Source organism: Lithobates pipiens, unplaced genomic scaffold (genome assembly GCF_037356315.1).
Source record: "Lithobates pipiens isolate NorthernLeopardFrog02 unplaced genomic scaffold, aLitPip1_a1.2 Scaffold_16, whole genome shotgun sequence".
NCBI lineage: Eukaryota > Metazoa > Chordata > Amphibia > Anura > Ranidae > Lithobates > Lithobates pipiens.
This window is the reverse complement of record NW_027507748.1, coordinates 55,313,443-55,330,793: the sequence shown is the minus strand read 5'-3', so window position 1 is coordinate 55,330,793 and position 17,351 is coordinate 55,313,443. Positions and strand designations below refer to the sequence as shown.

General features: G+C 42.1%; 1 protein-coding gene across 1 annotated transcript in view; it reads left to right on the top strand.

Annotated features, from left to right (window-relative positions):
- Positions 1-17,351, top strand: part of MORC3 (MORC family CW-type zinc finger 3) — a 105,062-nt gene that overhangs the window by 11,038 nt on the left and 76,673 nt on the right. The window contains exon 2 of the mRNA XM_077479922.1: positions 16,965-17,037. Within this exon, the coding sequence (XP_077336048.1) occupies positions 16,965-17,037 (73 nt within the window). The remainder of the gene's footprint in view (positions 1-16,964; positions 17,038-17,351) is intronic.

The following is a 17,351-nucleotide window of genomic DNA, read 5'->3' as shown; positions in this document are numbered from 1 at the left end:
CTGTCTTTTCACTGGATATTAGAGATCATAGCAGAAGTTCAGTGTAAGAAATACACAGGAGAAAATGCATATTGATAAGGGGAGTGTAGAGGTGGGAGGGGAATCTACTGACATCACGACTCCACCCACTGAGCTCCAGACAACAGACCCACCCACAGAATCTGCAGTTTTTCGTGTCTCATAACAGACAGAGGGGAGACATTTGACAGGTAAAGATGCATGCAGGAGGCATGTATATTCTTTATAGATAACCCCTGTGGCAGTAGTTTAGAAAGGATGACATTAGGTTTGCATCCACTTTAACTGATGATTTATCAACTGTCAAAGGGTTTCCTCCACTAACGGCTGAATGTAAAAAAAAAAATAGCTTGCCATGCAAAATGAAATAAACTCTGTGGTTCCTCTCCCCAATGAATACCAGGCGTTTTGGGTCTGGTATTTATTTTAAGTGGAACCCTACTCCAAAAACCCACTCCAAAAATCTAAATAAGGGCATGGGGTTGCCGAATCCACCCCCCCCCAATCCCATACCTGACTCTTATCTAAGCATGCAACCAGGAAAGGGGGGTAGAGTGAGCGCCCCTTGTAGTAGAATTTCATGTTAACCAATATATTTTAATTTTATATAATATTATTTATTATATAGTAGTGGTCTTATCAATATTATTCAATAGTAAAGCAATAGATGATTAATATTTATCAATGTATACTATGTTATTCCAGAAATACTCTTCATTTTTAAAATGTTGAACTTTTTTTTTTTTTTTTTATAAGATAGTCACAAAGTTTACTGGGTGAAAATTCATTAGGATAGTTTGTTTTTAAGTTCACTAATTAGAAAAACTGTTTGACAGCAGTTGAACTATAGTCTGATAAGAGAACATTCCTTAAAGGTAATAAATAAACATTGTTAAGAATAAGTGATAAAACTTCTTAAAAAGTAATTATGTGGAATATGGGAAAGATATATATATATATATATATATATATATATATATATATATATATATATATATATATATATATATATATATATATTTTTTTTTTAGTTTAACAGGGTCAAAAGGTCTGCTTGTGCCCTCATTGAATAAGAAGAATACTGGTGTGTATGTATTGATAATTAGACACTGAATAAAGTAGTTAGGCTGCTTTCACACTGGGGCGGTATTCAGGCGTTACAGCGCTAAAAATAGCGCCTGTGTAACGCCTGAAAAAAACCGGCCCCTTTCACTACAGTGTGAAAGCCGGAGGGCTTTCACACTGGAGCGATGCGCTGGCAGAACGGTGAAAAAAGTCCTGCTAGCCGCATCTTTGCAGCGGTGAAGGAGCGGTGTATTCACCGCTCCTACCCATTGAAATCAATGGGACACCGCGGCGCTTTGCCGGCGGGTTTAACCCCTTTTCGGCCGCTAGCGGGGGTTAAAACCACCCTGCTAGCGCCCGCACACCGCCGCTAAAACAACGGTAAAGTGCCGCTAAAAATAGCGGCGCTTTACCGCTGACGCTGCTCCCGCCCCAGTGTGAAAGCAGCCTTAGCGTTGTGTGTGTATATAATAAAAAAATTATATATATATATAATATATTATTACAGTACTTTTTTGTGAAACCCAATAATATATGAATATATACACATAGGATTGTATAGTGAAAAACAATAAGCCACATAAGGTGGGGTTATTGCAAGTTCATTTTCCCAAAGTCGTAAATCTGTTATCCTTGAGTTGGTAAAGTCTTATCAGGACATAGGAGGGTTTGATTTAACATGACTTGGTGCCATATTGTCTCTACACAAGTCTTGTAATGGATAAAACCATAGACAAAACCCGTTATAAATCATTTTAATAAACATGTAGGAATTCTGGGAATGAATAAGTTTGTCTGGTTATATGACAAGTGTCAGATTTATAGCTACATTGATGTAGATCTTGTCAACCAATCATGTTGTACCTAATATGTTTGTATGGTATTAAACTGTATAAATTAGACCTGCATCTTGTAATACTTTGAACATAAACCTGTATGTTCCCAGCTGTTAATAAACCTACATCTGAGGTCCTGCCTGGATTGGTTTGTTGTTGTTCTACTTTTACTAGAACAATGGGGGGCTCTGCTTGTCCCCATGTTAAGGATTGGGGCCTCTTCCCCACCATCCTGGCCGCTGGTTGTGGGGGGGGGGCTAATCAGAGCCTACAGATCCTGCCCAAACCCCCTATGTGAATGAGGGTTCTATAGCGGCATGACAATTTGCACATGTATGAATGTGGCCCAAAGGTCTGTACCGAGCAGCCTAGAGCATTGTACCTTGCTGTGCAGGCTCAAAAGCAAAAAATATAAATAAATGCATAGTTTTTGCTTTTTTGCATAAGTTTTTTTTTTTTTTTTGCCAAAGGTGGAATTCTCCTTTTAAAAAAATAAAATATATGTATTAAGTGCTGGAGTGCACATAAAGACAAAATCAGTGGTCCCCAACCCTGTCCTCAGGGCCCACTAACAGGCCAGGTTTGCAAGATAACTGAAATGCATCACAGGTGAGATCATTTGCTGCTCAGTGATTGCAGTATTCTAGTCTGCATCTACTCATGGTAATACATAAAACCTGGCCTGTTAGTGGGCCCTGAGGACAGGGTTGATGACCACTGGACTAAATAATGTACTGGCGAATGTTTGTTTTCCTGGTTGATGAGAATGTATTTAAAAAAATTGAGCATTTAATACTGCTTTATGCCTGCGCCACTCTTTTAAACCCAAGAAAATTTGAGCAGATCCTGAGCTGAATTATCAAAAGGGGCATGAGACGTTTGTTAATTATGAGCATTTGCTCCTCATTCTGTGCTGCACCTGCGACAGACGTGGCATGGAGAGCAGTAGAACTGGCGCTGAATGCTGAATCCCTCTGGCTGCCTCCCCACTCAGCTGAGATCAGGAGGGAGGAGGAGGAGGACGAGGACGACGTCTGTTAACTCTGCAGGCCCCGCATTACTGCAAAGGCAGAAGAGAGGGACGTGAGCTGTCTGCAGCTCTTTAATTAGGCACTGGAGCTGATGCAGAGTAGAGCATTAGGTCTATCCACTTTAATGTGGCTCATGGCATTTACGTCAATTTTCCTTATAATGCCACAGGAAGCTTTGTTAAAGTGACACTAAACCCTGCCACCATCTGACAAAGCCGGTGCAGATCACCAGAAACCAGCACTTTTGCATGATAGGAGGGGAGATGCATAGCCAGGCAAAGGAAAGGTTGTATTTTTAGATTAAAGCAAACCTGGTTGTATTCTTGTGTCCATATTCTTGGCATGAATAACTGAAGTAGTTGGACATGAAGACATAATCCATCATTACACAAGCATCTGTTTTTCTCAGCTCAGAAGCGACCATTGATGTGTAGGCCTCGGGGCAGAATTGGGATAGGGCCTGAGATTGCCTGCTCTACTACCTTGCCCTCCTTCATGGCTATAAATATGCCTGTTTGGCCTATTCAACCCTTTTTTATGTTCAGAGTTTGATTATTTTTTAATTATAATTATGTGTAAAATATACACACACAACTATAAAAAAAAAAAAAAAAAAAGAAAAATTCCGGGTTTGTACACTATATAAACAAAAGTATTGGGATGCCTGCCTTTTACCTATACATGAACTTGGCACCCCAGTCTTGGTCCGTAGGGTTCAATATTGAGTTGGCCCACCCTTTGCAGCTACAGTCATGGCCGAAATTGTTGGCACCCCAGAAGTTTTTCCAGAAAATAAAGTATTTCTCGCAGAAAAGTATTGCAGTAACACATCTTTTGCTATACACATGTTTATTCCCTTTGTGTATTGAAACAAAAAAAGGAAGGGGGAAAAGAAAGTAAATTTGGCCATAATGTCACACAAAATTCTAAAAATGGGCTGGTCAAAATTTCTTGTTGCCCTTTCAAAATTGTGAATAAATAAGATTGTTTCAAGCATGTGATGCCCCTTTTAAACTCACCTGGGGCAAGTAACAGATGTGGGCAATATAAAAATCACACCTGAAAGCAGATAAAAAGGAGAGAAGTTCACTTAATCTTTGCATTGTGTGTGCCACAGTAAGCATGGACAACAGAAAGAGGAGAAGAGAACTGTCTGAGGACTTGAGAACCAAAATTGTGGAAACACAACAATCTCAAGGTTACAAGTCCATCTCCAGACATCCAGATTTGCTTTTGTCCACAGTGAGCAACATTATCAAGAAGTTTGCAACCCATGGCACTGTAGCTAATCTCTCTGAGCTTGGACAGAAGAGAAAAGTAGATGAAAGGTTGCAACGCAGGATAGTGCGGATGATGGATAAGCAGCTACAAACAAGTTCCAAAGAAATTCAAGCTGTCCTGCAGGCTCTGAGCATCAGTGTCGGCGTGAACTGTCGACATTTAAATGAAATGAAACGCTATGGCAGGAGACCCAGGAGGACCCCCAGACAGACATAAAAAGCAAGACTAGACTTTGCCAAAATGTACTTGAGTAAGCCAAAATCTTTCTGGTAAAAACGTCCTGTGGACAGATGAGACCAACATGGAGCTTTTTGGTAAAGCACATCATTTTATTGTTTACCGAAAACGGAATGAGGCCTACAAAGAAAATAACACAGTACCTACAGTGAAATATGGTGGAGGTTCAATTATGTTTTGGGTTGTTTTGCTGCCTCTGGCACTGGGTGCCTTGAATGTGTGCAAGGCATTATGAAATCTGGAGATTATCAAAGGATTTTGGGTTTCACTGTAGAGCCCAGTGCCAGAAAGCTGGATTTAAGTCCGAGATCTTGGGTCTTCCAGCAGGACAATGACCTCAAACATACATCAAAAAGCACCCAGAAATGGATGGCAACAAAGTGCTGGAGAGTTCTAAAGTGGCCAGCAATGAGTCCAAATCTAAATCCCATTGAACACCTGTGGAGAGATTTTAAAATTGCTGTTGGGAAAAACGCCCTTACATTAAGAGAGACCTGGAGCAGTTTACAAAGAGTCACCCAGAATTCCGGGTGAGAGGTGTAAGAAGCTTATTGATGGTTATAGGAAGCGATTGATGCCAAAGGGTGTGCAACCCAATATTAACTTAAGGGTGCCAAGAATTTTGACCAGCCCATTTTTGGAGTTTTGTGTGACATTATGTCCAATTTGCTTTTTTTTCCCCCTCCCTTTCTTTTTGTTTTGTTCCAATACACACAAAGGGAATAAACGTGTATAGCAAAACGTGTTGCTGCAATACTTTTCTGTGAGAAATGCTTGATTTTCTGGAAACAAATTCTGGGGTGCCAACAATTTTGACCATGACTGTGTAACAGTTTCTACTCTTCTGGGAAGGCTGTCCACCAGGTTTAGGAGTGTCTATGGGAATGTTTGACCATTCTTTAGGAAGCACATTTGTGTGGTCAGGCACTGACATTGGACGAGAAGGCCTGGCTTGCAGTCTCCACTATAATTCACCCAAAAGGTGGTCTATCGGGTTGAGATCAGGACTCTGTACAGGCCAGTCAAGTTCCTCCACCCCAAACTCACTCATCCATGAACTTGATAAAATGTAGTGGACCAACACCAACAGATGACTTGGCTCCCCAAATCATCACGGCCTGTAGTAACTTCCCACTGGACGCAACTTGGATTCTGTGCCTCTCCACTCTTCTCCAGACTCTGGGACTTTGATTTCCGAAGGAGATGCAAAATTTTCCGGTCTGTGATGATTTGGGGAGCCATGTCATCTGCTGGTGTTGTGAAAATAAATAATATTACTAAATATAAACCCGCGCTGATGGAAACAACTAAGTGATAATGGAATGCAGCTGCTGTAGACAAGGTGCTAATCACTTGGATAAATGTGGATAAAAAAAAAAAAAAAAAAAATACAGCGCTCGCAACACCCAATATAAGTGAAATCAAAAAAGCCCAAATAAAAATCCAGATAAATGCAACTGAAGTGTTAATCCACAATGAAGTAGGTGCAAAAAAAATGCTTCACAAACTTGCAGGAGTACAGTGACCCCTTTTGCATCCCTACTCGCCAGATCAGAACGGCCCCCAGCTTTGCAGTCCCGGGGTCACTTCAGGCTTGTAAATGGTATCCCACACACGTGGATTGGTGTCAAAACATCAGATGATAGTCCAATAGGAGGCTCTCACCAGGATATACAGGCACCCAGAAATGAAAAGAGGATGGACTAATAGTGAAGTACTATTTTATAAAAGTTGATTTAATGCCCATAGGGATCAGTGCTACTGACGTACAATGATATCAGAGCAGCCAGCCATTGTACGTGATCACCGCCACAGCAATATTATGTCACCATTGTAACACTGCACTTGCTCTGGTGACAGTATGGTGGGGTAAAAAAAAAAGTTTATACTATAGTGAGATACAGGAGTAAGTAATGACATCATTAACCGCACGCCGACCAGCCGTGCCAGTTGTTCTTTGGCAACGTGGCTCGGCTGCATGAATTGATGTCCTGTTACGTCGGTAACTCGCCCGCAGAGCTGATGTGAGTGCCAAGCGGCAGCTATTACCGCTGGGCTCCCGCGATCGCTCAAGGCACACAGAGAACCGGGCTCTGTGTGTGTAAACAGTTTCCGGTTCTCTGAGGGGAGAAGAGACCGTGTGTATATACAGAGTATGAACAGTGGTCTGTCTGTCTCCCCTGCACAGTCCCCTCCCCCTCAGTTAGAACACACACATAACCCCTTCACTGCCCCCTACTGGTTAGCCCCTTCACTGACGGTGACATTTTTACAGTAATCAATACAATTTAATAGCACTGATCGCTGTAAAAGTGCCAATGGGTCCCAAAATGTGTCCGAGTTGTCTGACGCGTCCGCCATAATGTCGCAGTTCCGGTTAAAAATCGCAGATTGCTGCAATTACTAGTAAAAAAAAAATTAATAAAAAGCCATAAAACTATCCCCTATTTTGTAGGCGCTATAACTTTTGCGCAAACCAATCGATATATATGCTTATTGCGACATATATTAGCAAAAAGTAAAAAATATATTGCTTTTTTTTTTTTTTTTTTCAAAATTGTCGCTTTGTTTATAGTGCAAAAAATAAAAACTGCAGAGGCGATCAAATACACCAAAAGAGAGACCTATGTGTGGGGAAATAAAGGAAGTCAATTTTGTTTGGGTGCAACGTCGCACGGCCGTGCAATTAAAGCGACGCAGTGCCAAATCGCAAAAAGTACTCTGGTCAGGAAGGGGGTAAAACCTTCCGGGGCTAAAGTGGTTGACAGGCATTGTTTACCACTTTTCATGTGATCACTGTGAAGAAAATTGTCCACGCTGGGATGGATGTGGTTTGTGGTCAGTTTGAATAGGCAAGCACAGGGACTAGCAGGAACACCCAGTATTTCACACAAAGGGATACAAAGAGAACAGGAGACTTTCTCATACAAGTACACGGTACAGCAGACGCATATCAGGAATATGAAATTTTAGGGTAACAAACACTTTAGGTGAGATCGGGTTCTGTTTCTCTGATATATGTTCTCCCACTTCCTGTCACTGTTTCCTTTGTTAGACAGCTGTTTGTGTCTGCTGAGGAGGAGGTAGTTTTGATCTGCGTAGCAACTTTTGTCATTTTAAATACTTTACTTTCCATCGGAAAGTCATCTACACTCACCGCCCACTTTATTAGGTAGACCTTGCTAGTACTGGGTTGGACCCCCTTTTGCCTTCATTGTTCGTGGCAGAGATACAACAAGGTGTTGGAAACATTCCTCAGAGATTTTGCTCCATAGTGACATGATGGCCTCACACAGTTGCTTCAGATTTGTCAGCTGCACGATTCTGACTAAAATGAGAATCGCGATTTATTTTTTTATTTTTTTTGCTTAGAGGATCGATCACAATTCTCTCTCAATTCTTGCAGCGTAACATCATCTTTCACATTAACCACTTGAGATCCGCACTATAGCCGAATGATGGCTACAGCGCTGATCTCCTTTTCCGGGACTACGTCTATTGACGTAGTCCCGCGCACGAGCGTCCTGCGCGCCCCCTGAGCGGCGCGCTCTGTGATCGGCGAGTCTACGAGACTCGCCTGATCACTGATCTGTGCAAGGGGTCGATCCCGACCCCTTATCACGTGATCAGCTGTCAGCCAATGACAGCTGATCATGTGATAGAACGGAGCCGGTAATCGGATATTATTCCTCCTCGCGCTGATCGGGACATCAGTCCCGATCACGGCCAGCCCTGCCAGTGCCCACCTGCCCCCTGCCAGTGCCCACCTGCCCCCTGCTTTGCCTAAATAAAAAATGTCAGTGCCACCCAGCAGGGCCCACAGTGCCACCCAGCAGTGCCCACAGTCTGCCTCAACAAAGGTGCTGCACCCCAGTGCCACCCAGCAGTGCCGCCCATCAGTGCCCATCAGAGCCACCTATCAGTGCCCATCAGTCCCATCTATCAGTGGTACCTATCAGTGCCCCTTAGTGCCACCCATCCGTGCCATCTTATCTGTGCCCGTCTTTGCCCATCAGTGCCGCCTTATCTGTGCCCATCGGTGCCGCCTTATCTGTGCCTATTAGTGCCCACCAGTGCAGCCTATCAGTGCCGCCTCATCAGCGCACTTCAATGAGGGAGAAAAATGACCTGTTTGCAAAATTTTATAACAAACTATTAAACATGATTTTTTATTTATTTTTTTGCATCTTTTTTTGTTTGTTTAGCAAAAAATAAAACTCCCAGCTGTGATTAAATACCACCAAAAGAAAGCTCTATTTGTGGGAAAAAAATGATAAAAATTTCATTTGGGTACAGTGTTGTATGCCCGCGCAATTGTCATTCAAAGTGCATCAGCGCTGAAAGCTGAAAATTGGTCTGGGACTGAGGGGGGTTTAAGTGCCCAGTAAGCAAGTGGTTAAACAAAAAAATTGGGCTAACTGTACTGTTTAGTTTTTCTTTTTAAATTCATTGAAGTGATTGGCCAAAGCTGCGATGATGTCACTGCCAGTAATGGCACAGTACAACTGAAGCTTCAGTTTGTTTAACCTCCCTGGTGGTAATCCCGAGTCTGGCTCGGGCTGGGATTTCAGTACCACGAGCGGTAACCCCGAGCGCTCGGTTCACACGGTGCCCGAGTGCCGCCGAGCTCCGTTCCCTGCGACGTTACGACGCACGGGAGCGGAGATCGGCGCCAAATGAAAAAAAGTAAAAATACACAACGCACACAGTACTGTAATATTACAGTACTGTATAAGAAAAATACACACCCCCTTTGTCCCTAATGGTCTGTCCAGTGCCCTGCATGCACTTTTATATTATAATTATAAAATGTTTTTTTTTTTCTGCCTGGAATTTGGAGATTGTCCATAGCAACCAAAACGTGTCCCTTTATGTCAAAAGTGATTTTAGACCAACTACAAAACAGTGATAATAGATTAGAATCACTTGCAGAATTGAGCGATTGCGATTTTTGGGGAGATTCGTCATCAAACACTAAATCTAACGACAGCGACAATTCTGCAAATGAGCAAATTTCAGTGTTTTTGGATTTGATTACATTATTGAATTTTTATTATTATTTATTATCATTATTATATTATAAACGTTATCATACCCGGGATGTCTACTAGACTCTTGTTTGAACAGATTTAAGAGAGTTATTCCTAAGAATTACAGGCCTACAATATAAAATGCCAAATTTCCATGCAAAATAATTGTACCGCTTTCGGCACCTAAAATCAGAAATAATCATACCGCCAGGGAGGTTAAGTGCGCATGCAAATACAGTGTGGGAAAAAAAGGGGGGGATAGATATGGAGTTGCTCTGCAACCTCTACATGAGGGGTGTGTATAATACGGTGTATTTAATGCAAAAAGTGACAAAGTGCAGAAAATATTAAATGTAAAGGATATTAACATTTCTGTACCCAAAAATACAACATATGACTGGTATATGGTATTGCTGTGAAACTGGGCTCAGAAACCTGCATATACCGTCCTTAAAACCCTGACATCACGGACAAGGAGGCACTTGGAGGATACAGGACAGCAAGTTTGTCCTACTCCACAGGCTGCACAGTGGCTCATACTGTGAAAGTGAAAGACCGTATTTATCAGTGTATAACACGCACATTCATTTTAAGAAGGAAGTTTCAGGAAAAAAAAAACTTACATTTTAAATAAGGAACTTTGAAGCAAAATAAAGGTCAGTGCTCATCCTGGCCTCACCATTGCCATCAGTGCAGCCTGATCAGTACCCATCTGCAGCCATATCAGTCCACATCAGTGCAGCAGCCTCACCATTGCCATCAGTGTAGCTCGATTGATGCCCATCTGCAGCCTAGAGGGGACAGGGAGGTGAGCAGGATGAGCACCGATAGATTACATACAGTGAGAATCTCCTATGATAGACATAACAGTGGTCCAATGGCGGCCCAGGAGACGGGACTTCCTATTACAGAGGCCACCAAGTAAACGGGAGATTCTCACTGTATGTAATCTGACGTCGCGCATCCCCCTCCCTGTCCCCTCCGAGGCAGCTAAAATTTGCAGTATTTTCGTATAACACGCATGCTATTTGCACCCGATTTTCATGGTGAAAAAGTGAGCGTTATACGCCAATAAATACAGTACCTCCTTGTAGGGTAAATAATAGCGGTGAATGTGTGTTTCTTATGGGGTACTGTTTTCTAAGAAAGCACAGAACAATTTGAAGGAGCACATTGTCACTTTATCATTGGGCTTTTTCTGTACACCAGGGTTTTAAGGATGGTAAATGCAGATTTCTGAGCCCAGTTTCACAGAAATACCATATACCAGTCATATATGTTGTATTTTTGGCACAGAAATGTTACTTTGAATTGCAGATTTTGCACAGGATTGTGGATTTTACACAGGAAAAGTTAGCGCTTTTCTATTGCTTTTTTAATTTAATTTATTTTTTGAATGGACATATCTTCTAAAAATTAGTTGGTATAGTATTATATAGTATAATTATAAATAAGCGATCAGGAAGTTTACACAGTAGGATATCCTTTACAGTTTCTATTTTCTGGACTTTTTCATTAAAGTGGTTGTAAACCCTTACAACCAACTTTGACCCACAGGTAAGCCTAGATTAAGGCTTACCTGTAGGTCCAAGAAATATCTCCTAAACCTACACGGGTATTGGAGATATTTGCCGAAAGACAGGCCATTTTTTTATTTATTTTTTTTCTTCCACTTTTTTTTTCTAGATTTACCTTTTTTAGGGTAAATTTATTGATAGAGGCTGCAGCTCTTCACCTATTTTACATTTTAATTTACATTTGGACCATAAGTGCGGGAGTCAAATCTTTCACATGCAAATACGTGCAGGTTCAGGAGATATCCAATGTAGCTACAGGTAAACCTAATTATAGGCTTGCCTGTAGTGTAAAGGGTTTACAACCAACTGTATTATTTTTTTTTCAGCTGAGCGAGCAGAGACCTCTCTACGCTTATTACATGAAAGAATCGGGAAACTCTGCAATAGAGATTGTGAGGGGGGTGGGGGGGTTGAATCGGGATCACGATTTGTAATTGTGCAGCTCTACTGCAAATCTCCTGTTCCACCCCATCCCAAAGGTCCTCTATTGTATTGAGATCTGGTGACTGTGGAGGCCATTAGAATACAGTGACCTCATTGTCATGTTCAAGAAACCAGTGGTGAGATGATTGCTTTGTGACATGGTGCGTTATCCTACTGGAAGGAGCCATCAGAAGATGGGGACACTGTGGTCATAAAGGGAAAGACATGGTCAGCAACAATACTCAGGTAGGGCGTGGAGTTTAAATGAGATGCTCAGTTGGTACTAAGAGGCCCAAAAGTGTGCTAAGTAGATTTCCCGCACACTATTACACCCCCACCACCAGCCTGAACCATTGATACAAGGCAGGATGGATCCATGCTTTCATGTTGTTTATGCCAAATTCTGACCCTACCATCTGAATGTCGCAGCTGAGATCAAGACTCATCAGACCAGGCACTGTTTTGCCAATCTTCTGTTGTCCAATTTTTGTGAGCCTGTGCGAACTCGAGCCTCAGTTTCCTGTTTTTAGCTGGCGGGAGTGGCACCCGGTGTTGTCTTTTGCTGCTGTAACCCATCTGCTTCAAGGTTTGATGTGTTCAGAGATGGTATTCTGCATACCTTGGGTGTTTTACGAGTGTGTGTTATTTTTTTTTTTTTTTTTTGAGTTACTGTTGCCTTCCTATCATCTTCAACCAGTCTACCCATTGTCCTCTGACATCTGCCACTCACTGGATATTTTCTCTCTCTCAAACCATTCTCTGTAAACCCGAGAGATGGTTGTGTGTGTGAAAATCCAAGTAACTCAGCAGCTTTTGAAATGCTCAGACCAGCCCGTCTGGCACCAACAACCATGCCAAAGTCACTTAAATCCCTCTTCTTCCCCATTCTAATGCTTGGTTTGAACTTCAGCAAGTCGTCTTCACCACATCTTGCTGCCATGTGATTGGCTGATTAGCAATTTGTGTTATCCAGCAATTGAACAAATGTACCTAATAGTGACTGGTGAGTGTATATAAACGATTAACAGGCTTCTTATTGCTAAATTAAAGAGGAAGTAAACCCTGATGGGTTTACTTCCTCTTTTTTTCCCTGCAAAGGTAAAGCATAATGGACTACTATGCATCGCATAGTAGCTCATTATGTGTCACTTACCTGACACAGGAGCCAGCGAAGTCGCCGCTGATCCCTGTAGTTTGCCGCATCCATCTTGCTGGTGGCGTCTCGCAGCTCCGACCAATGACAGCGGCGAAGCCGCGATGACGTCACTCCCGCGCATGCGCACGGGAGTCGCGTCTCGCAGCTCCGCCGCTGACGTCACTCCCGCGCATGCGCACGGGAGTCGACAAATTGGGCAAATCCATTCTTGGACTTGCCGCATTTAGTGCGCCTGCGCGCCGCTGTCTACGGCGCATGCGCCGTAGACAGCGGTGCCCATTTTCGGGCAAATATCTCCTAAACCATATAGGTTTAGGAGATATTGCTTGGACCTACAGGTAAGCCTTAATCTAGGCTTACCTGTAGGTCAAAGTGGTTTGAAGGGGTTTACTTCCTCTTTAACAAGTTAAAACTTACATTAAATTGAGAGTATAGCCTCATATAAAGCATTTTTAATATGAAAACTAGCAAAAATACCATCGTCCAAATTCATATATGGAGAAGGGGGGATGAGGATGCGGCGGAAGGGCAGTTGCTGAGGCTGACCAAAAATCGATTTCCAAACTCAAAAGATTATGAAGGACTGTCTCGGTACTAATAATAAACAAACAAATTAATGATATAAAAAACTATTCATTACATAAAAAACAACATACAGGCTATATTAAAACAACAATTAAGAAAAAAAAATAGATTTTCAGACCGCAAATACTCGGGGTACTCCTAGAAAGTATCTGCTGTTGAAACAATTCTTGAAATTCATAAGGTTCTCTGCTAGTTTCACGGATAACCACTTCTTCAGGAGCGCCCCTCCTTTTCTCCTCCTCCCCCTTTTTCTTTCACTTTCCTCCCCATTTTTCACCCCTTTCCTTTCACCACTTTCCCTTTCTCCCCTTGTGGCTCCCCCCCCCCTTCCATCCCTATCCTTTTCCTCTTTCCACCTTCCTCTCCTTTCCCCCTTGGCCCTCCTTCCCTCCCTGGACTGTGTCTTTTTACATCAGTCTTGTGTATTCTTATCATATATTATTACCTTTTTTAGACTCATACCTGCATACATCCCCCTTGCCCGACATGGGGGGAGCCTCCAGTTTGGGCCAGTGATTTTACACATAGGCCATCCCTGCAGCCTGGGGAACATTTCAATAATAATCATTTCTTTTAATTTTGTTGTATAACTTGCTGAATTTTGTGTGCAATTTTGAATATTATGTATCCGATCTCTGCCTTATTTCATTATTTATCTTACAGAATAGTTCTCCTGAAGAAGCGGTTATCCGTGAAACTAGTAGAGAACCTTAACAATTTTGAGAATTATTTCAGTAGCAGATACTTTCTAGGAGTACCCTGAGTATTTTCTTTCTGAAAATCAATTTTTTTTTCTTCATTATTGTTTTAATATAACCTGTATGTTATCCTAGAGATAAACAGAGGTCTACAACCTGGTGGGTTTTCTTCTTCTTTGTCTCCCTGCAAAGGTAAAGCATAATGGACTACTGTGCATCACATAGTAGCCCATTATCTGTCACTTACCTGACACAGGAGCCAGCGAAGTCACCGCTGTCCCCTGTAGTCCAGAGCATCCATCGTCTTCCGAGTATCGCTGCTCCGGCCACTCACAGCGCCGGAGCAGCGATGACGTCACTCCTGCACATGCGTACGAGAGCCACCACTAACTGCATATTGCCGTTAACAGCGGCATGCTGCTGTCTACGGCGCATGCGCACAGCAGTGACTGTCTTTTAGTAAATGTCTCCTAAACCATGTAGGTCTAGGAGATATTTCTTGGACCTACAGGTAAACCGTAATCTAGGCTTAGCTGTAGGTCAAAGTGGTTTGTAAGGGTTTACAACCACTTTTAAAGAGGAACTGCAGTCCGCTCATATAATTTGTAATAAACACATCTTTGCCATTCTGAAGCTTCCCTCCAACCACTTGGTATATTTTATATATACTGTAATTCTGTACTTGCCAAATATGCTGAAGAATTCTCCCTCCACTCAGTCTGGCTGCATCCATTTTAACTGTGGGCAGCTGAAGCTGTTGCCTGTTCACTTCCTGGATTCACACAGACACACACCTCCTGCTCTGCAGCTCTGATTGGCCCCACTTATGACTCTCCCTCCCTCCCTTCCTGGCAAACTCTCATGAGAGTGAGAGCTGTGCATGATGTCATAGGCCTAGGCTTTTTACCAGACAAAGAGTAAGTGGGCTGTATAAGGTATTTACTAGTAGGAAAAAAGTTTTTTACTATCCAAAGTTAAAAAAAAGGGCAGAAGACACCTCTTTTGTGGTCCCCGCCAGTGATCTTTGCTCCTCCTTTTCTCATTGTGATCCCATAGCAAGCAGCTTCCGGGCTGGCTCCCGAGCTAGGTTCTGGGTCTCCATAGACTCACACATACCATAGCTTGGCCTCCCGCTTCCTCCTTACAGGATTTGATTGTCTGCAGCAGGAGCCAATGTCTGTGAGGCGAGGGAGAGACCGTAATGCTGCTGCTCCTGTGCTCAGCGCTGAATTGAAAGAAGAGTTACCCCATGGGGGCAATAATACATTAAAGTTAATGTAATCCCGATTCATGAAATTTGAGCTGGGCACATATATCTGCAGTGTTTTCTTATCTCTCTTCAAAGCGCTATGTCCTGTAGAGGTCTCCTGCTCCATTCTTCTGTTATCAGCCTAATGATTCCTGACAAGTTCTCTGTCACATACGCAGCCTACACTCTTTTATTCCCATGGTATGTTTCCAAGTATCTGTATCATCTAAATGGGACTTTGTCTTTCTCAAGCTACAATTCGTTAAAAAATTGTATACTTACCTACAACACCCGCGTACAATAGTTCCTTTATGGTACTTTGTAAACTCCACTGGTAATTGTATAGAAAGCATACCCTTATTTTGTAACGCTACGTTCCTATGCATCTACTGTGAGGGTGTGTATGTTCAGATGTTTATCTCGTTTACACGATTTATGACGACTCTCGTGTGTTGATGTACCAACTTTATCTCCTCTGCTAAAAGTTAATAAAAAAATAAATAAAAAAGTATTTGACAAGATAAAAGCAGCCTGAATTTTGTGGTGGGGAGGATTCTATAAATAAGCAGAGCCCTCCAATCGGCTGTCTTGGCTGTATGCCCAGGCTTCACTGCAGTCCCGAACAGGAAGAGGAAATCTACTAACAGGCTCGGAACATTCTAAACCGTATATAAAGGTGAAGACAGCAGATATACATGTAAAACAGCTATAGGGAGATTTGTTTCATTCCTGTGTATCGTCTGAGGCTGTTTACTTCACTGAGTATATGTGAGGGTTTACATCCACTTAAAGGTTAAAAAAAAAAAAAAATCTTAAGCCTTTAGAACCACTTTAGGTTAGCTTGATGTAATTTGCATAGACATATATATTATAATGTGTTTCCGATTTTCACTTGAGCACCATTCGCAGAGTGAGAGGAAGTGAAACAAGTGGTTTTGTTTGAGATTTATGGCCTTATATTAATTGGGATAGCACGCTCTTTCCTCCTCTTTGTTTCCCTGCAAAGGTAAAGCATAATGGGCTACCATGCATCGCATAGCCATTATGCGTCACTTACCTGACACAGAAGCCTGGGATGTCCCCACTGGCTGGAAGCGTCCATCTTCGCCCCTCTTCCTTCCAGGGGCCGCAAACTCTGGCTCTGACTTGCCGGAGTCGTGTGACGTCACTCCCGCCAGTCACGGCATGACTCCAGCTGGTAACGGCACAGTGTGCCCTTTCTAAAGTGCGCATGCACAGAACAACTCATTGTACGGGGAATTGTAAATATCTCCTAAACTGTGTATTCAATTGTTTTCTGTGTGTCACGTTTGCACTGCATTGTGGCACAGAGGTGTGGTGCTGTGAGAAAGTACAGATATGCTGCATTGTTTCACAGCACAACGCACCGTGCTGCTATGCAGGGACCTGAATGAAGTGTCACTTTTTATTTGAAGTGCACAAAGTTGACAAAAAGGGACGTGCATCATACTGCCCACTCGCTGCATCTTACACCAACCAAAACGGACAGCTGCCTGCACACTAAACTGAAGCATTTAGTGTGTGGGAAGTGTGAACAGGCCCTAATTATTCAAAAGAAGAACTGGATTGTATTTTTGGTTTAGTGATACATTTTGTTTAGGACTTGAAAATGTTAAATTTGATGTGTAAATCTGTGCAGGCAGAGTTGTGGATGTTTTTTTATTTTTTTTTTTTTTTTTTTTTTTTTTTTTTTAAACTTGTTTATATAGTGAAAATTTACAATTAACATATTCCTTTCCTCCTTTTTCCTTTTTCAGTTGTGCCCCAAATTTCTGCATACTAACTCCACGAGTCATACTTGGCCTTTCAGTGCTGTGGCAGAACTTATAGGTATGTCGTTTTCTTAAAATTTCTCTGTTTATAAATATAAGAAGAAGAAAAAAAAAAAACCTTTTAGGGCTTCCTTCGACCTCAACACACATTAAAGCGCCTACAGCTTCAACATGCTTCTTTTGATGCTTTGGTGATGCCTTTTTAAAGCCTTAGGGCTCGTTTACACTTGCTTAACAAATGGCTTTGAACACTTTTTTTTTTTTTTTAAAAGCTCTCTGTCGCTAAATAAAATGGTAAGCTTACAGTGCTGTTTACACTTTGCTTTTGCTTCGCTTCAGAAATTATACCTCATGTAGCTTTAGTGGTGCTTC